The sequence below is a fragment of the Heteronotia binoei genome, chromosome 21 (assembly GCF_032191835.1).
Source record: "Heteronotia binoei isolate CCM8104 ecotype False Entrance Well chromosome 21, APGP_CSIRO_Hbin_v1, whole genome shotgun sequence".
Lineage (NCBI taxonomy): Eukaryota > Metazoa > Chordata > Lepidosauria > Squamata > Gekkonidae > Heteronotia > Heteronotia binoei.
In genome coordinates, this window is record NC_083243.1 from 8,414,556 (window position 1) to 8,432,705 (window position 18,150).

The 18,150-nt window shown below is 51.9% G+C and overlaps 1 protein-coding gene across 2 annotated transcripts in view; it reads right to left on the reverse strand.

Annotated features, from left to right (window-relative positions):
• The window catches only part of GPR137C (G protein-coupled receptor 137C), a 30,723-nt gene extending 15,460 nt beyond the window's left edge, over positions 1-15,263 (reverse strand). The window contains exons 1-2 of one of the 2 annotated variants that reach the window (XM_060262316.1): positions 14,808-15,263; positions 3,696-3,739 (exon numbers count right to left, since the gene is read on the reverse strand). In XM_060262316.1, the coding sequence (XP_060118299.1) occupies positions 3,696-3,739; positions 14,808-15,152 (389 nt within the window). In that variant the 5' untranslated portion in view covers positions 15,153-15,263. The remainder of the gene's footprint in view (positions 1-3,695; positions 3,740-14,807) is intronic. The other variant, XM_060262317.1, reaches the window with a different exon arrangement.
• Between the last annotated feature and the right edge of the window lie 2,887 nt (positions 15,264-18,150).

The following is an 18,150-nucleotide window of genomic DNA, read 5'->3' on the forward strand; positions in this document are numbered from 1 at the left end:
GCTCGTGAGCCACAGTTTGGCTACCCCTGATCTAAAGTATCCGAAGAAGTGAAACCTGATTCTCTGCCACACGTTTGGTGCATCCTGAAGGTGCCCTCGCTCTCTTCTACGGCTAAAAATTAAAGCAAGTATTCCTAGATGGAGTATTTACACCCATTTTCACTCCCACCTAATTGCTTCACCAACCTCATACCTCTGGAAATCACTGTGATTTCGTCTTCAAAACCTCTCTTTTGTTTTATTTTCCCAAGTTAAAGAGACATAAGAACATTAGGGGAGGGACGGTGGCTCAGTGGTAGAGCATCTGCTTGGTAAGCAGAAGTTCCCAGCTTCAATCCCTGGCATCTCCAAAAAAAGGGTCCAGGCAAATAGGTGTGAAAAACCTCAGCTTGAGACCCTGGAGAGCCGCTGCCAGTCTGAGAAGACAATACTGACTTTGATGGACCAAGGGTCTGATTCAGTATTAGGCAGCTTCATATGTTCATATGTTCATCAGAAGAGCCCTGCTGGATCAGAGCAATGGAACCTCTAGGGCAGCATCTCATGTCACTCAGTGAGGTCTAGTGACAGGGTACAAAGACCGAGGCCTTCCCCGGATGTTTCTTCCTGGCTCCGGGATTCAGAGGTTCATGCCACTGAACATGGAGATTCCCTTTTAGTCACCCCAGCTAGCAGGCACCAACAGATCTGTCCTACTGGCCTCATAAAAACATGAGAAGAGCCCTGCCTGATTAGACCAGTGATCCATCTAGTCCAGCATCTGGTCTCACACAGTTGCCAAGCAGTACCTCTGCAGGGCCAGAAACAGGGCATAGATGCCAAAGCCCTCGTAAGAACCTAAGAAGAGCCCTGCTGGATCTGACCAGGGGTCCAGCATCCTGTCTCACATGGTGGTTAACCAGTTCCTCTGGAGGGCCAAGAACGGGGCAGAGAGGCTGAGGCCTTCATAAGAACATCAGAAGAGCCCTGCTGGATCAGACCAGCGAGGGTCCATCTAGTCAAGCCTCTTGACTCACACAGTGGCCAACCAGTTCCTCTGGAGGGCCAACAACAGGGAAGAGAGTTCAAGGCCTTCATAAGAACATCAGAAGAACCTTGCTGGATCAGACCAGTGATCCACCTAGTCCAGCATCCTGTCTCACACAGAGGCCAACCAGTTCCTCTGGACAGCCAATAACAGGGCACAGAGGCAGAGGCCTTCATAAGAACATCAGAAGGGCCCTGTTGGATTAGACCAGTAAAGGTCCATCTAGTCCAGCCTCCTGTCTCACACAGTGGCCAGCCTGTTCCTCTAGAGGGCCAACGAGGCAGAGAGGCCGAGGCCTTCATAAAAACATCAGAAGAGCCCTGCTGGATCAGACCACTGAGGGTCCATCTAGTCCAGCCTCCTGTCTCATGCAGTGCCCACCCAGTTCCTCTGGAGAGCCAACAGCAGGGCAGAAAGGCCGAGGCCTTCATTAGAACAACAGAAGAACCCTGCTGGATCAGACCAGTGAGGGTCCATCTCACACAGTGGCCACCCAGTTCCCCTGGAGGGCCAGCAACAGAGCACAGAACCTCAGGCTTTTCTCTGAGGTTGCCTCCTGGCACAAGTATTCAGAGGCTCACTAGACTGCTTTTGAATGTGGAGGTTTCCCTGTAGACACCTCAGTCTGTCCTCCCTTACCTCTTCCACTTCATCTTTTCCTTTTGTGTCCATTTAGATCATAAGCCTGCTGGTGGGACTGTTAAAAATGTTCCATGTTTTTACGGAAACAAACCAACAGCAATATTAATATTTGACGCAAGGAAGCTCAAAAAGTACCTTCAAGGAGGACGAAGGCCCAGCTTCTCATTTCTCATCTCACTCTGTTTACTTTTTAAAAAGTATCTATATTACTTCTTGTTCGAAAGGTTACTTTGAATCGTGACTCTACCAACACCCCTCAGATCAGAAACCTCAGATCAGAAACCTCAGATGCTCCTTCATGCACCAACAACTCTTGAGTCAAAAAATTTACTTTATTACCTGTGAAGAAATGCATTTTCTAGCGGAAGGGGGTGGGATAGCTCTCTCCAGGAAGGGGCAACTCAGGAGCGAGGGAGGGGGCGGAATGGGGTCTGCGAGTCCAGCAGGCCTCTTCTATCACACCCCCCCAACGGGGACACAAAGAAGTTGGCATTGCCCTCGCCTCTTTTTTTCGCCTCACAACAACCCCGTGAGGTAGGCCAGGCTGAAAGTGTGTGACTCGTCCAGGATCACCTGTGGTCAAACTTGCTTAATGTAAGAGCCACACAGAATAAATGTCAGATGTCCAGGAGCTGGGAGACATGAACATCAGATGTTTGAGAGGAGGGAAGGGAGAGGAGGGAGGGGAGGAGGAGGGAGAGGGAGGAGGAGGAGGGAGGGAGGAAAGGAAAGGAGGAGGGAGGAAAGGAGGGAGGGAAGGAGGGAAGGAAGGAGAGAGGGAGGGAAGGAGAGAGGGAAGGAAGGAGGGGAGGAAAGGAGGGAAGGAAGGAGAGAGGGAGGGAGGGAAGGAGGGAGAGAGGGAAGGAGGGAGAGAGGGAAGGAGGGAGAGAGGGAGGGAAGGAGAGAGGGAGGGAAGGAGAGAGGGAGGGAAGGAGGAGGGGAGGAAGGAGGGAGGGAAGGAAGTTTAAATGCATTCTCCAAGCTACCAGCTGGCTTGGAGACGTTATTAAAAGAGAGAAATGCCTTCTCCAAGCCAGCCAACAGGGCAGTGGGGGCTTCAAAGAACCACACAATATGTGTGAAAGAGCTACATGTGGCTCCTGAGCCACAGTTTGGCCACCCCTGCGCTATGCCCTGCTTTTGGACTTCCAGAGGAGAAGTGCATGTCCACAGTATGAGAAAGGATACTGGACTAATGGACTCATCCAGCAGGGATTCCCCTACGCTCTTATGAGAAGGTTTTGGCCTCTATGTCCCGGGGTGTTGGGACTTCAAAAGGAACTTATTGTCCTCTCTGTGAGATAGGATCCTGGCCTAGATGGATCTCTGGTCTGATCCAGCAGGGCTCTTCTGATGTTCTTATGAAGGCCTCGGCCTCTCTGCTCTGTTGTTGGCCCTCCAGAGGAGCTGGTTGGCCACTGTGTGAAACATGCTGCTGGACTAGATGGACCCTCACTGGTCTGATCCAGCAGGGCTGTTCTGATGTTCTTACGAAGGCCTCGGCCTCTCTGCCTTGTTGTTTGCCCTTCAGAGGAACTGGGTGGCCCCTGTGTGAGACAGGAGGCTGGACTAGATGGACCCTCACAGATCTGATCCAGCAGGCTCTTCTGATGTTCTTATGAAGGCCTCGGTCTCTCTGCCCTGTTTCAGGCCTCCAAAGGAACTGGCTGGCCACTGTGTGAGACAGGAGGCTGGAGTAGATGGACCCTCCCTGGTCTGATCCAGCAGGGCTCTTTTGATGTCCTTATGAAGGCCTCAGCCTCTGTGCCCTGTTGCTGGCCCTTCAGAGGAACTGTCTGGCCACCGTATGAGACGTAATGCTGGACCAGATGGACCACCGGTCTGATTCCGGAGGGTTCTCCTGATGCTTCTAATGTTCTGGAATTCATACAAAACTGAGAACACCATCCCTATGGCAACCCCAGCATGGGTCACTAGTATTCCAACCAATTAATTAGAGGCAGCATTTTAATCCGCAATTAAGACAGCTGATTTATTGAGCTTCAGCCACGGACGCTATTCTTACTTGTATTTGTTGAATTCAGCTGCGCACTTGACTTTGCAGATGACCTGTCAAGACAAACCAGAGAAATGTCATGTTGCAGTTTAAAATCCCGCAATGTTCCGGAAGGCACAGGATGGAACAAAGGAGATTGGATACCAAACGCAGAAACGTCGAACAGTGCAAGCATCACTCCATCCTAATACCTAGCCGGAGTCACCAGTCAAATGCCTTTGGGATGCTCCAAAGCAGGAATGCAAACATGCTTACATAAGAACATAACAGATATATATATAATTTTTTTGGCCACTGTGTGACACAGTGTTGGACTGGATGGGCCATTGGCCTGATCCAACATGGCTTCTCTTATGTTCTTAAGTGTGACACAGAGTGTTGGACTGGATGGACCATTGGCCTGATCCAACATGGCTTCTCTTATGTTCTTAAGTGTGACACAGAGTGTTGGACTGGATGGGCCATTGGCCTGATCCAACATGGCTTCTCTTATGTTCTTATGTGACACAGAGTGTTGGACTGGATGGGCCACTGGCCTGATCCAACATGGCTTCTCTTCTGTTCTTATGTGACACAGAGTGTTGGACTGGATGGGCCACTGGCCTGATCCAACATGGCTTCTCTTATGTTCTTATGTGACAGAGAGTGTTGGACTGAATGGGCCATTGGCCTGATCCAACATGGCTTCTCTTATGTTCTTAGTGTCCTGGCCCCAATGACGAACCTCCTGATGGCACCTTGGGGGAGGGGACCACAGACTGGATGGGCCATTGGCACGATCCAACATGGCTTCTCTTATGTTCTTATGTTTAGCTCAGCCATCTGACCCAAACCTCTTGCATTCAACCCAACCCAAACACAGAAAGAGGGTTGGATCTCTACCCTCATTGCCCTAGAAGCAAACAGGCGGGCATGAGGCCTTGTTTTTTCGTCTGTTGGCAACCGTTTTCTAGCTGCTACACAGGCTTGGAAACGTGTCAGGCTGACCCTGCGGTTCTAACCTGCACACACAAGCAGGGGAGAAGCCAATTTGTAGCTCAAATGCTATTTTACAATTGACTGTTTGTTTATCAAGGGCTCCTTGTTTTCCACCCTAGAGAGCGGTCCCTCGGAGTGTGGAATTTCACACTCAGCAGTTGTTCCCAAGGCCTCATTCTCAGAGAATTCAACATAATTAAATACTTATTTTTAAATGTAATTTCTCCACAATCAGGACTTGAAGCAGTTCATAGTATCTTCCTCCCCTCCATTTCCCCCCCCTCACAACAGCCCTGTGAGAGAAATTAGCCTGAAAGTCTCAAGTGAGGATTCCAACTCAGGCCTCCCAGATACCAGTCCGACACTTCTAACCCACTACACCACATGGCTTTAAGTCTCCCCCCTCCTCACATAATACATTTAAGGTTGCTTTCTTTCCACCTCTCCATCCCCATCTATTTGCCTTCCTGCCTTCCTACATCTGACATTCCTGTCTTGTGGCTCTCTAACATTTGACATTTATTCTGTGTGGTTATGTTAAGCAAGTTTGGCCATCCCTGGCCTACAGTTTGGTGTAGCGGTTAAGTGCATGGACTCTTATCTGGGATAACCGGGTTTGATTCCCCCACTCCTCCACTTGCAGCTGCTGGAATGGCCTCGGGTCAGCCGTAGCTCTCATAGGAGTTGTCCTTTAAAGGGCAGCTGCTGGGAAAGCTCTCTCACCCCCACCCACCTCACAGGGTGTCTGTTGTGGGGGAGGAAGACACGGGAGATTGTGAGCCGCTCTGAGAGTCAGATTCGGAGTGGTGGGCGGGATATAAATCCAATATCATCATCATCTTCCTCCTTATCGATCTCAAAGCAGCTTACAAGTGGAGGGCAGGGTATCTTCTTCTTCTACAGACATCCCTCTGGGAGCCTGTTCATATGAACATATATGAACATATGAAGCTGCCTTAAACTGAATCAGACCCTCAGTCCATCAAAGTCAGTTTTGTCTACTCAGACTGGCAGAGGCTCTCCAGGCTCTCAAGCTGAGGTTTTTCATGCCTATTTGCCTGGACCCTTTTTTAGTGGAGATGCCAGGGACTGAACCTGGGACCTTCTGCTTGCCAAGCAGATGCTCTACCACTGAGCCACCGTCCCTCCCCAACAGATATGAACCTATGAAGCTGCCTTCTACTGAATCAGACCCTCTTTGGTCCATCAAAGTCAGTATTGTCTACTCAGACTGGCAGCAGCTCTCCAGGCTCTCAAGCTGAGGTTTTTCATGCCTATTTGCCTGGACCCTTTTTTAGTGAGAGGCCAGGGATTGAACCTGGGACCTTCTGCTTGCCAAGCAGATGGCTCTACCACTGAGCCACCGTCCCTCCCCGCGGAGACCCGCAGCGGTCTAAATTCCTGCAAGTTTCAGCCTTTTAGGGGTTGCGCAAAACAAGGGAGGCGCACGAGCTCCTCGAAGCATTCCCAGGTCCTTCACACAAGCAGCCCTATTCACAGCCTCTGTCAACAAGCCGCCTTGCCTATGTTGCAACCTTCAGCATCCTCGGGTTAAATTTAGAGCATCTTATTACGGGCAGGAGCCAGACTCCACCCTTAGGGTTGGAACTGGAAAGGAAGGCCTCTGCATCGTGTTCCCTTTGGCGATAAACAGGCTGTTTGGTTCCCCTGCAAAGAAAGGGTTTGTTTGTAAGGGAAAAGATGCTTCTGTACAAAAGCCACATGGATTTGGAGCAGGCCCATGGCTTCCATGGGCGGGGGCGGCTTCTAAGGCGGGGGGAGACACAAACAGTAGCTGGATTTTTCCAAGTGCAACTCCAGGCACGGAAGCAACACCCCCCTCTACCCTCCCCGCTCACCGGCCAAGACTGCATTTATAACAACTCGACCAGGCCTATTCTGTGGGCAACGCTCGGAAACCTACGGCTCAAACCACAGCTTTGTGCCAATGGAATCCCAGCCCTTGAGGACTTTGTAAATTGATCCGTCATGAGAAGAACATAAGAGAAGCCATGCTGGATCAGGCCAATGGTCCATCCAGTCCAACGTTCTGTGTCACATAGTGGCCAAAAAAACAGGTGCCATCAGGAGGTCCATCAGTGGGGCCAAGGCACTAGAAACCTTCCCACTGTGCCCCCCCCAAAGCACCAAGAATAAAGAGCATCACTGCCCCAGACATAAGAACATAAGAGAAGCCATGTTGGATCAGGCCAATGGTCCATCCAGTCCAATGTTCTGTGTCACATAGTGGCCAAAAAACCAGGTGCCATCAGGACGTCCATCAGTGGGGCCAAGCACTAGAAACCTTCCCACTGTTGCCCCCCCCCCAAAAAGCACCAAGAATAAAGAGCATCACTGCCCCAGACATAAGAACATAAAAGAAGTCATGTTGGATCAGGCCAATAGCCCATCCAGTCCAATGTTCTGTGTCACACGGTGGCCAAAAAACCAGGTGCCGTCAGAAGGTCCATCAGTGGGGCCAAGGCACTAGAAACCTTCCCACTGTTGCCCCCCCCCCCCCAAAAGCACCAAGAATAAAGAGCATCACTGCCCCAGACATAACATAAAAGAAGCCATGCTGGATCAGGCCAATAGCCCATCCAGTCCAACGTTCTGTGTCACACTGTGGCCAAAAAAACAGGTGCCATCAGAAGGTCCATCAGTGGGGCCAAGGCACTAGAAGCCCTCCCACTGTTGCCTCCTCAAGCACCAAGGATACAGAGCATCACTTGCTCCAGACATAAGAGAAGCCATGTTGGATCAGGCCAGTGGCCCATTCAGTCCAACGTTCTGTGTTACGCTGGCCAAAAAAACCCAGGTGTCCTCAGGAAGCCCATCAGTGGGGCCAGGACACTAGAAGCCCTCCCACTGTTGCCCCTGCCAAGCACCAAGAATACAGAGCTGTAAAATGATGTAAGATACGGTCTACTGCAGTAAACATGAGTACTAGCATGGTTTGTAGTGCGGTGCACATTATTAGGAAGAGGTGGTTAATAATAATTAATCTGCTTCAGGAAGGTCAAATCTAATGAAGTTTAATTTTAAGTAAATCTCACGCCATGTCCCCATGCAAAAGCAAACAGCTCCCCAGAGCAAGCTGCCCACCTCCTCCTCCTTCCAAAACTTCCCACCCTTTCCGCTACTCCCAAGTATTCACATCATGAAGCCGCCTCATACTGAATCAGACCCTGCGGCCATTAAGGTCAGTATTGCCTGCTCAGACTGGGCAGCTGCTCTCCAGGGTCTCAGGCCGAGGTCTTTCCCATCACCTCTTGCCCGGTCCTTTTCAACTGGAGATGCCGGGGATTGAACCTGGGACCTTCTGCATGCCAAGCAGAGGCTCTTCCACTGAGCCACGCACGGCCCGTCCCAACTGCCTCCTGCGTGGCACATACTCACACCTTGCAGCTGACTGAATTTTTGCTAGAGGACCTCCCTCTGCATATTAGGCCACACCCCCATGATGTAGCCAATCCTTCAAGAGCTTACAGTAGAACCTGGAAGAAGAGCCCTGTAAGCTCATGGGGGATTGGCTACATCGTGGGGGTGTGGCCTAATATGCAAAGGAGCTCCTGCTAGAATTCCAGCCCAGACAAAGAAAGCAAAACCAATAATCGCAAATGTCTAGTTCCAAACTTACATACCAACAGGATTCTAAAAAGCCAATCCAAAGTTTAGCTTAACAAAGTTTGAATCCAGCGGCACCTTTAAAACCAACCAAGTTCACACGTGGCAGCACATTGGATAGATGGAAAAAACCCCATCTCTCCTATAATGACAAGACTCTGGGAATATTTCATAATGACTAAAATTTCTGTTCAAACCCAAACCCCTTTGACAGAAAAGTACGAATCCTTTTTTATAGCTGTATGGTACCCAGCGATAAGTTATCTGTCTGAACAAAATATTTTACCACGCAAAATACTATATAGAAAGATGTACTTTTAGTTCTTTTAAACTTATGACCAATTCTAATCTCAGTTATTTGAAAAAATGGTAATACCCTTCTTGGTTTAGGTTCCTGTTAACTGTAATTTCTTCTCCTCTGTTTATCCCCTTTTTTGAATTCGATACATAACTACCACTAGAGTAATTATTCATAATGAATTTTGTATATGAGCTTTAAAGTTAAAATAAAAATTTGTATTTTCTCTGGGGGGAAAAACAACAATGAAGTTTTATTCTGGGTATAAACTTCCATTGAATGCAAACATCTTTTGATACATGGGTATCTTTCAGTACTCTGCATTGCATGTCTTGACAGACACTTGATCTACTTTCTTGAGTTTTATATGAAAACTTTTTTTTTTAAAAATCCTCCTTGCGGTTATAACAGCATTCCATTTTTTAATTTACTTAAAATACCACAGCCCGTTTCCTACCCAGAGGAGACTCAAAGATGCTCGCCTCCTTCTTCTCTCGTCCCTTTTTATCCTCACAGCAACCGTATGAGGTAGGTTAGCCTGCCAACATGCAACTGACCCAAGGTCACCCAGCAAACTTCCATAATGGAACAGAGATACGAACCCAGGTCATCCAGATGTGATACCGAGTCTGACGCTCTTAACGTCAGAGCCAGTTTGGTGTAGTGGTTAAGTGTGCGGACTCTTATCTGGGAGAACCGGGTTTGATTCCCCACTCCTCCACTTGCACCTGCTGAGATGGCCTTGGGTCAGCCATAGCTCTGGTAGAGGTTGTCCTTGAAAGGGCAGCTGCTGTGAGAGCCCTCTCCAGCCCCACCCAACTCACAGGGTGTCTGTTGCGGGGAGGAAGGGAAAGGAGATTGTAGGCCACTCTGAGACTGTCCTTGAAAGGGCAGCTGCTGTGAGAGCCCTCTCCAGCCCCACCCACCTCACAGGGTGTCTGTTGTGGGGGAGGAAGGGAAAGGAGATTGTAGGCCACTCTGAGACTCTGTCCTTGAAAGGGCAGCTGCTGGGAGAGCCCTCTCCAGCCCCACCCACCTCACAGGGTGTCTGTTGTGGGGGAGGAAGGGAAAGGAGATTGTAGGCCGCTCTGAGACTCTTCGGAGTGGAGGGCGGGATACAAATCCAATATCATTATCATTAACTGCTGCATAACAGCATAAAAATAGTAATAATGTCAGCAATAAAAGCAAATCTAGCAAAACAGTCCACCGCTTGATAAAAGTATGTTTCAATCACACTGAAACATCTTCAGATTGTCAGAGGGAAAGGAAAGGTCCCCTGTGCAAGCAATAGTCGTTTCCGACTCTGGGGTGACGTTGCTTTCAGATTGTCAGAGGAGCAGAACATAAATACATGAAGCCTCATCAGTTAGTCTGGCAGCAGCCTGGGTCCAAACTGTAGAGGCCGTAGGTCAGGGGTCACCAAACTGTGGCTTGGGGCTCTTTGACACGTTTCCGGCTCAACATTAGGAAGAACGTCCTGACAGTTAAAGCGGTTCCTCAGTGGAACAGGCTTCCTCGGGAGGTGGTGGACTCTCCCTCCTTGGAGGTTTTTAAACAGAGGCTAGAGGGCCATCTGACAGCAATGAGGATCCTGTGAATTTAGGGGGAGGTGTTTGTGAGTTTCCTGCATTGTGCAGGGGGTTGGACTAGATGACCCTGGAGGTCCCTTCCAACTCTAGAATTCTTCAGGAGGTGGTGGGCTCTCCTTCCTTGGAGGTTTTTAAACAGAGGCTAGATGGCCCTCTGACAGCAATGAAGATCCTGTGAATTTAGGGGGAGGTGTTTGTGAGTTTCCTGCATTGTGCAGGGGGTTGGACTAGATGACCCTGGAGGTCCCTTCCAACTCTAGAATTCTTCAGGAGGTGGTGGGCTCTCTTTCCTTGGAGGTTTTTCAACAGAGGCTAGATGGCCCTCTGACAGCAATGAAGATCCTGTGAATTTAGGGGGAGGTGTTTGTGAGTTTCCTACATTGTGCAGGGGGTTGGACTAGATGACCCTGGAGGTCCCTTCCAACTCTAGAATTCTTCAGGAGGTGGTGGGCTCTCTTTCCTTGGAGGCTTTTCAACAGAGGCTAGATGGCCCTCTGACAGCAATGAAGATCCTGTGAATTTAGGGGGAGGTGTTTGTGAGTTTCCTGCATTGTGCAGGGGGTTGGACTAGATGACCCTGGAGGTCCCTTCCAACTCTAGAATTCTTCAGGAGGTGGTGGGCTCTCCTTCCTTGGAGGTTTTTAAACAGAGGCTAGATGGCCATCTGACAGCGATGAGGATCCTGTGAATTTAGGGGGAGGCGTTTGTGAGTTTCCTGCATTGTACAGGGGGTTGTCTCTTCCTTTGAGAACACACGCATAGCTGGTCTTGAGGACAAAAGGAGATTGAGGAAGAATCGCACTGCTACAGGACCAACCCTAAATCAGACTTTTCCCTGCAGCCGCTGTGGCTGGACCTGCCTGTCCCACATTGGTCTTGTCAGCCACCAGCGAGCCTGCAGCAAACGTGGACTATTGCACCCTTCTTAAATCTTCGTTCGCGAAGCCAAGCCGAGAGAGACAGGGGGTTGGGCTAGACGACCCTGGAGGTCCCTTCCAACTCTAGGATTCTAGGATTCTTCAGGAGGTGGTGGGCTCTCTTTCCTTGGAGGTTTTTAAACAGAGGCTAGATGGCCCTCTGACAGCAATGAAGATCCTGTGAATTTAGGGGGAGGTGTTTGTGAGTTTCCTGCATTGTGCAGGGGGTTGGACTAGATGACCCTTGAGGTCCGTTCCAACTCTTATGATTCTATGTTGTGCAGTTCTCAAAGCTCCCACTGCTCCATGGGCCAGCTCGGAGAAGAGAAGGCATTTCTCTCTTTAAATCACTCCTCCAAGCCAAGCCAGCTGGTGACTTGGAGAATACCTTTAAAGTTAAAGTGGCTTTCTTTCCACTTCTCCCTCCTCCCTAGTATTTGCCTAACTCCCTTCCCTTCCCACTCGCCTGCCTGGCGACTCCCAAACAGCTGATGCTCAAGTCTCGTGGCTCCCAAAACATCTGACATTTATTCTATGCGGCTCTCATGTTAGGCCACCTCTGCCCTAGGTCCTTCCCTGAAAGGATCTGCTCAAATCCTTCCTGCTTCCTCCACCTGCTGGAGCGCTCAGCCTCCAAGTGCTTCCTCTCCTTTTTTACAGAGGCTATTCCGGGCTTCCCACCTCTCAAGGAAAGGGGAACTAAGAAATAAACCACTGCAATCCTTTGCAAATCGGAAGGGAACAGCCTTTCCTTACACTGAATGAACTGCCTGGGGGAAGCTGAGCACAATCAGGCTGCGGGCCTTTTGTGGCTGTTGTGAAACCATTTGTACAACATTACCAGAATCTTATTACATCTGGAATTGCAGCAGTTGCTGGGAATGGGATGGACTGCTCTTTAGAAAGCTGCCAGCATCCAAGGCGCGTTGGAGAGCCAGTTTGGTGTAGTGGTGAAGTGCGCCGGCTCTTATCTGGGAGAACCTGGGTTTGATTCCCCACTTGCACCTGCTGGAATGGCCTTAGGTCAGCCATAGCTCTGGCAGAGGTTGTCCTTGAAAGGGCAGCTGCTGTGAGAGCCCTCTCAGCCCCACCCACCTCACAGGGTGTCTGTTGTGGGGGAGGAAGGGAAAGGAGATTGTGAGCCGCTCTGAGACGCTGTCCTTGGAAGGGCAGCTGCTGTGAGAGCCCTCTCAGCCCCACCCACCTCACAGGGTGTCTGTTGTGGGGGAGGAAGGGAAAGAAAGTTGTGGGCCGCTCTGAGAATCTGTCCTTGGAAGGGCAGCTGCTGTGAGAGCCCTCTCAGCCCCACCCACCTCACAGGGTGTCTGTTGTGGGGGAGGAAGGGAAAGAAGATTGTAGCCCGCTCTGAGACTCTGCCCTTGAAAAGGCAGCTGCTGTGAGAGCCCTCTCCAGCCCCACCCACCTCACAGGGTGTGTATTGTGGGGGAGGAAGAAGATTGTGGGCCGCTCTGAGACTCTGCCCTTGAAAAGGCAGCTGCTGTGAGAGCCCTCTCAGCCCCACCCACCTTACACAGTGTCTGTTGTGGGGGAGGAAGGTAAAGGAGATTGCAGGCCGCTCTGAGACTGTGTCCTTGAAAGGGCAGCTGCTGTGAGAGCCCTCTCAGCCCCACCCACCTCACACGGTGTCTGTTGTGGGGGAGGGAGATAAGAGGTTGTAAGCCGCTCTGAGTCTCTGATTCAGAGAAAAGGATGGGGTATAAATCTGAAATTCTTCTCCTCCTCCTCCTCTCCAAAGGGGTAACCCCACAACTAAGAGGGCAGAGGACCAAAGCTGCCCCATCGTTCAGAGTCTGCTCATTTGATCCCCCCATCTTTGGGAGTTGCATTTCTAACCCTGAGAGAGATGCCAGCCTCTCTGGCACATCGATCATGTGGATGCCTCTCTCCACCCCCCCTCCCCTCCGTGGGAGAATGAAATCATTGTTGACACCAAAGATCCGAAGTGACAAGACAATTCTGCAGCAGAGAAGGAGGGGGGGGAGGAGAGCAGTAGGGTTGATCCGCAGGTCTGCTATCGACCCGTCGGCCCCCAAAGCTGCGAAAGCAGCCAGACCTTTTAAAAAAGAATAATAATCCAAATCGCAGCTGGGTGAAAAAGCATCAGGCCAGCGAAGAGGGAAGTTGGAAACACTCAGAATCCAGAGAAGCCGGGACTTTCCACATTGCACCGAACGTGCGAGGGGGAGGGGGGGCACTATCTGGCACCCATGCAAGGGGGCACTATCTGGCACCTATCTGGCGCAGAGTGGTAAAGCTGCAGCGCTGCAGCCGGAGCCCTCTGCTCACGACCCGAGTTCGATCCTCGGCAGAAGCCGGTTCAGGTTGCCGGCTCCAGGTTGACTCAGCCTTCCATCCTTCCGAGGTCGGTCAAACGAGTCCCCAGCTTGCTGTGGGGGGGGGGGAGTGTCGATGACCAGGGAAGGCAAGGGCAAACCACCCCATAAAAAAGTCTGCCACCAACGTCACCCCAGAGTCGAAAACGACTGGTGCTTGCCAAGGGGGCTACCTTTACCTGTTTTTTTTTTTAGGCAAAAGCTAACTTCTGGCACCCTCCCTCCACTGATAACGCCAGAGTTGCAAGGAGGACACCCCATATGCCGCCCTCCGGAAGCCGGCACCCTAGACGACTGCCTAGCGACGATGCCGGGGCCCTGGGAAGCGAGTGTAAAGGGCTCAGAAGAGGCGATGGGGGGGGGGCAAAAGCCCCCCCAGGATGGAGGTGGGGGTGAAACCAGCCGTCCCGCAATTCCAGCGCCACCTGCTCAGTGCAATTCTGACCCATGCAAAAAAACAAAAAATCATTTCGGGAAAAAAGGGGCCGGCTGCATTTGCAAGCGGCGAGCGCGAAGTGGGACCCGCCGCCGCAACAATAGGAGGCGGCGGCGCTGCTGCTGCTCCAAAGCGGTGACGTAATGCCAGCCGGCAGCCCCGAGGGCGGCTGTTGCGCGTGCCGCGCGGGGCCGAGCCCAGACCTTTTTTGCAACAACCACCCTGCGCTTAACAACAAGCCCGGTTGCTTTTCCTCCAGAAGACCTGCAAAGGCGAGGCGTGCAAACCTCGCGCGCTGCTCCTTCACACGACGTTCAGGAATGCGTTTTGCAACTGGGTGTTGTTGGGTTTTTTTGCTATGGAGAGCCAGTTTGGTGTCGTGGTGAAGTGTGCGGACTCTTATCTGGGAGAACCGGGTTTGGTTCCCCACTCCTCCACTTGCACCTGCTTGGCATGGTCTTGGGTCTGGCAGAGCTCTGCAGAGGTTGCCTCGAACTCTTCCGGCATGTGTCTTTTCACTCTCTCAGCTCTGGCAGTGGTTGTCCGAAAGGGCAGCTGCTGGGAGAGCCCTCTCCAGCTCCACCCACCTCACAGTGGTGTCTGTTGTGGGGGAGGAAGGGAAAGGAGATTGTGAGCCGCTCTGAGACTCTTCGGAGCGGAGGGCGGGATATAAATGCAATATCTGCTGCTGCTATGCAAGAAGAGCCAAAATCCAGCTTGCAAAACGCATTCCGGAGTGCAGTGTGAACGCACTGCCACCTCGAGGAAAACGGGGCAGGTTTTTTTCTTCCCCCACCTCCACCCCCGGCCGTCTGGAATCTCCAAACCGCGGCAAGGCACACACACAAAACCATTGCAGTGCACACACACGACGACGACACTCTTCCCCCCGCCCGGGAGGGTGGCATGCCCGCCTTACCTCTGCAAAATAGAGGTTGAGGAGGCAGAGGGTGGCGAAGAGGAGGCAGACCGGGCAGCAGAAGAGGAGCCAGTGCGGGAAGGGCGGCAGGCGGCGTCGGGGGGAGCCGCCCCCCTGGAGGGCGCCCTGCAAGTAGAAGGCGAAGAGGACGGTGCGCAGCGCCGCCCAGGCGAGGCAAAGGAAGAGGCAGACGGAGCGGTAGCCCAGCCGCTTCTCCCGCGAGCAGAAGAGCAGCCAGAGCTGCAGGTAGGCAAAGGCGAAGAGGCTGCCGTAGAGGGCGGCGTGCAGCAGGGTGAGCCCCAGCTCCGCCGCGAAGGGGACGCCGCCGGCCTCCCGGAGCACCATGGCAGCCGGCTCGCGCCCCCGCCGCTTGCGAGGCGTCTTACAGCTCCATGCAACTGGGCGCAGGGAGAAGGCCGCCCGCCCGCCTGGTTCCGCCGCCGAGCCCCGCACGAGAAACCAGCGGCCGCGCCGGCCCCGCGCCTTTGAGCGGCTCGCCCCGGGCCGCGCGGCGCTCCCCATTGGCCCGCGCGCCGCGGCGCCCGCGCCGCCCACCCGTTGGCCGCCGGGCCTTGCCAATCAAGGCGCCGGGGCCCGCCTCTTTGTTTTGAGGTTGGCGGCGCCCGCCCGCGTCGGGTTTGCAACGGCCCGTTTCTTTCTTGGCCGCTCGGTGGGTTTTTTCCTCCCCTCTCTCCGCCTGCCGGGTTTTGCTTCTCTTCTCTTCCCCCGCCTCCCTCCTGGATCGGCTGAGCGGCTGGCAACGGGAAGAGGGAGGCCGAGGCGCAATCAGTTTGCAGCAGTGGGCCGCTTTCGCCCGCTTTTCTGCGGCCAAATCCGGATTCAGCGAGCGAATCCGGATTCAGCATTTCTTGCCCCCCCTCCTCCCTCCCGGATCAGCTGAGCGGTTGGCAACAGGGAGGGAGCCGGTTCGGCCTGGCTGCAAGCGGTTTGCAGCGGAGGTCTGCTTTCGCCCGCTTTTCCGCTGCGAATCCGGATTCAGAGCGCCAATCCGGATTCGGCCTTTTTTTTGCAAGGGCGGCCGGCGCGTCGACCGCCTCTTGCTTCGAATTGCAGTCGCGCAAGAAGGAAGGGACGTCCGGCCAGTTGCTTCCACCCTCCCCCCCCCCCCCCCCCCAAGATTGCAAATGGCAGCTGCATAGATTTTTTTTTTTTTTTTTTTGGCTTCGCGAAGGGCTTTTCTTCCCCTCTTCCACCCCTGAATGCATCGATTGCGGCGGAGCCCCCCAATCCCGGATTGCAAGGGGGCTGCTGGGAATGCAGTTGGGGGTGGGGGGTGGGTTGTGCCTTGCAAGACTCGTTAGCTTTTGCAAAAGCCCTTTGCTTTTTTGCAGCTGGAGGGAAACTCCGGCGCTGCACCTCAAGTGCTCCGGGAGAGTAGAAAGGGATTCCCCGGCTCTTTGGATCGTGGCCCGAAGGGGCAAAGGATGGGGCCGGTGTGAAGTAGCCCCTGTGCGAGAGAAGGGAGGGCGGGCATTCTGCGCTTGGGGTGGGCGCATAAGACCCCCCCCCCCCACCAAGTGTCTAGTGGTCCAGAAGAGCCTTGGTCCAGAAGAGATTCGCACCCGCCACTGGGAGAGACACACAACAGGTGAGGAATGAGTTCTTGCTTTGCTAGGGTTGCCAATCCCCAGGTGGGGGCAGGGGATCCCCCGGTTTGGAGGCCCTCCCTCCGCTTCAGGGTCGTCAGAAAGAGGGGGCAGGGGAGGGAAATATCTGCTGGGAACTCTATTATTCCCTATGGAGATTTATTCCCATAGAAAATCATGGAGAATTGATCCGCGGGTATCTGGGGCTCTGGGGGGGCTGTTTTTTGAGGTAGAGGCACCAAAATTTTCAGTACAGCATCTAGTGCCTCTCTCCAAAATATCCCCCAAGTTTCAAAACGATTGGACCAGGGGGTCCAATTCTATGAGCCCCAAAAGAAGGTGCCCCTATCCTTCATTATTTCCTATGGAAGGAAGGCATTGAAAAGGTGTGCCGTCCCTTTAAATGTGATGGCCAGAACTCCCTTTGGAGTTCAGTTATGCTTGTCACAGCCTTGATCTTGGCTCCACCCCAATGTCTCCTGGCTCCTTCCCCAAAGTCTCCTGGCTCCACCCCCAAAGTCCCCAGATATTTCTTAAATTGGACTTGGCAACCCTATGCTTTGCAACTCGTCTTGAGCGGTGATCCCTCGAAGCTGAGTTAGTGTGAGCTAGCTCACGGGTTTTTTAGCCCCTGGCTCACACGTTTTTGTCTTTGCTCACCAAAAAAAAACAATGGCCCCAGAGCAAACTCATTTGTGCAGTCGCTCGCAACTTTCATTGTATTCCTTCTTCCTGTGGCAAACTAGAATTAGGTTTAGATGCGAAAAAGCAAATTGGGTGGACAAGAACGTCACTATCCGGTGTCTTTCTCCTCTAGCTGTACTGACACACTCAAAAAGGGACTTTGGTTGCTTAGCCCATTACAGATATTGAACCCATCTCCCATGGTCGTTGACAGACAATCCCACATTTTGACATACTGCTGTTTTCTTGCTATCGCATGCTCCTGCTACTCAGATCAAAGGGTTGCTCGATTTGTTAGTTTTACTATTCTGCCGTTGTACCATTTCACATTCTAAACCACTGCGTACCAGATAATTTGACTTCACTGTCTTTGGTTCTTAAATCTGTACCATGTTGCATTCTGGGCCACTGCCTACCAGCTCTGTGTGGCTCTGCTCAGCTATGCATGGCTTTGCTCACTGTGCCGGATTCCTCGTCTGAGGAAGTGTACTAGAGCACACGAAAGCTGACGCTCTAAATAAAACTCGGTTGGTCTTAAAGGTGCCACTTGACTCCTGCTTTGTTTAACTGCTTCAGACCAACACGGCTGCCCGCTTGGTTCTTTCTTTGCAGCTTGTCTTGAAGCTGAGTTAGTGTGAGCTAGCTCACAGGGTTTTTTCAGCTCACACATCTTTGTCTCAGCTCACAAAGAATGGCCTCAGAGCAAACTAATTTAGGCAGTCGCTCACAACTTTAATGCTAGTAGCTCACAACTTTAATGCTAGTAGCCAGTGGTGGGATTCAAATAAATTAACAACAGGTTCTATGTCCTAATGACCATTTTAACTATATCAAAAGATATACCGAAAGGTAGTTTAATAATTCACGCATTAAATACTGCAATAAGAACAGTAAAAGAGGTAAAGACAACTAGATTATGTTTAAAGAAAGATTTATTGAAGATATTTCCATATTGGGAGTTCTGGCCCTCACATTTAAAGGGATGGCACACCTTTTCAATGCCTTCCTTTCATAGGAAATAATGAAGGATAAGGGCACCTTCTTTTGGGGCT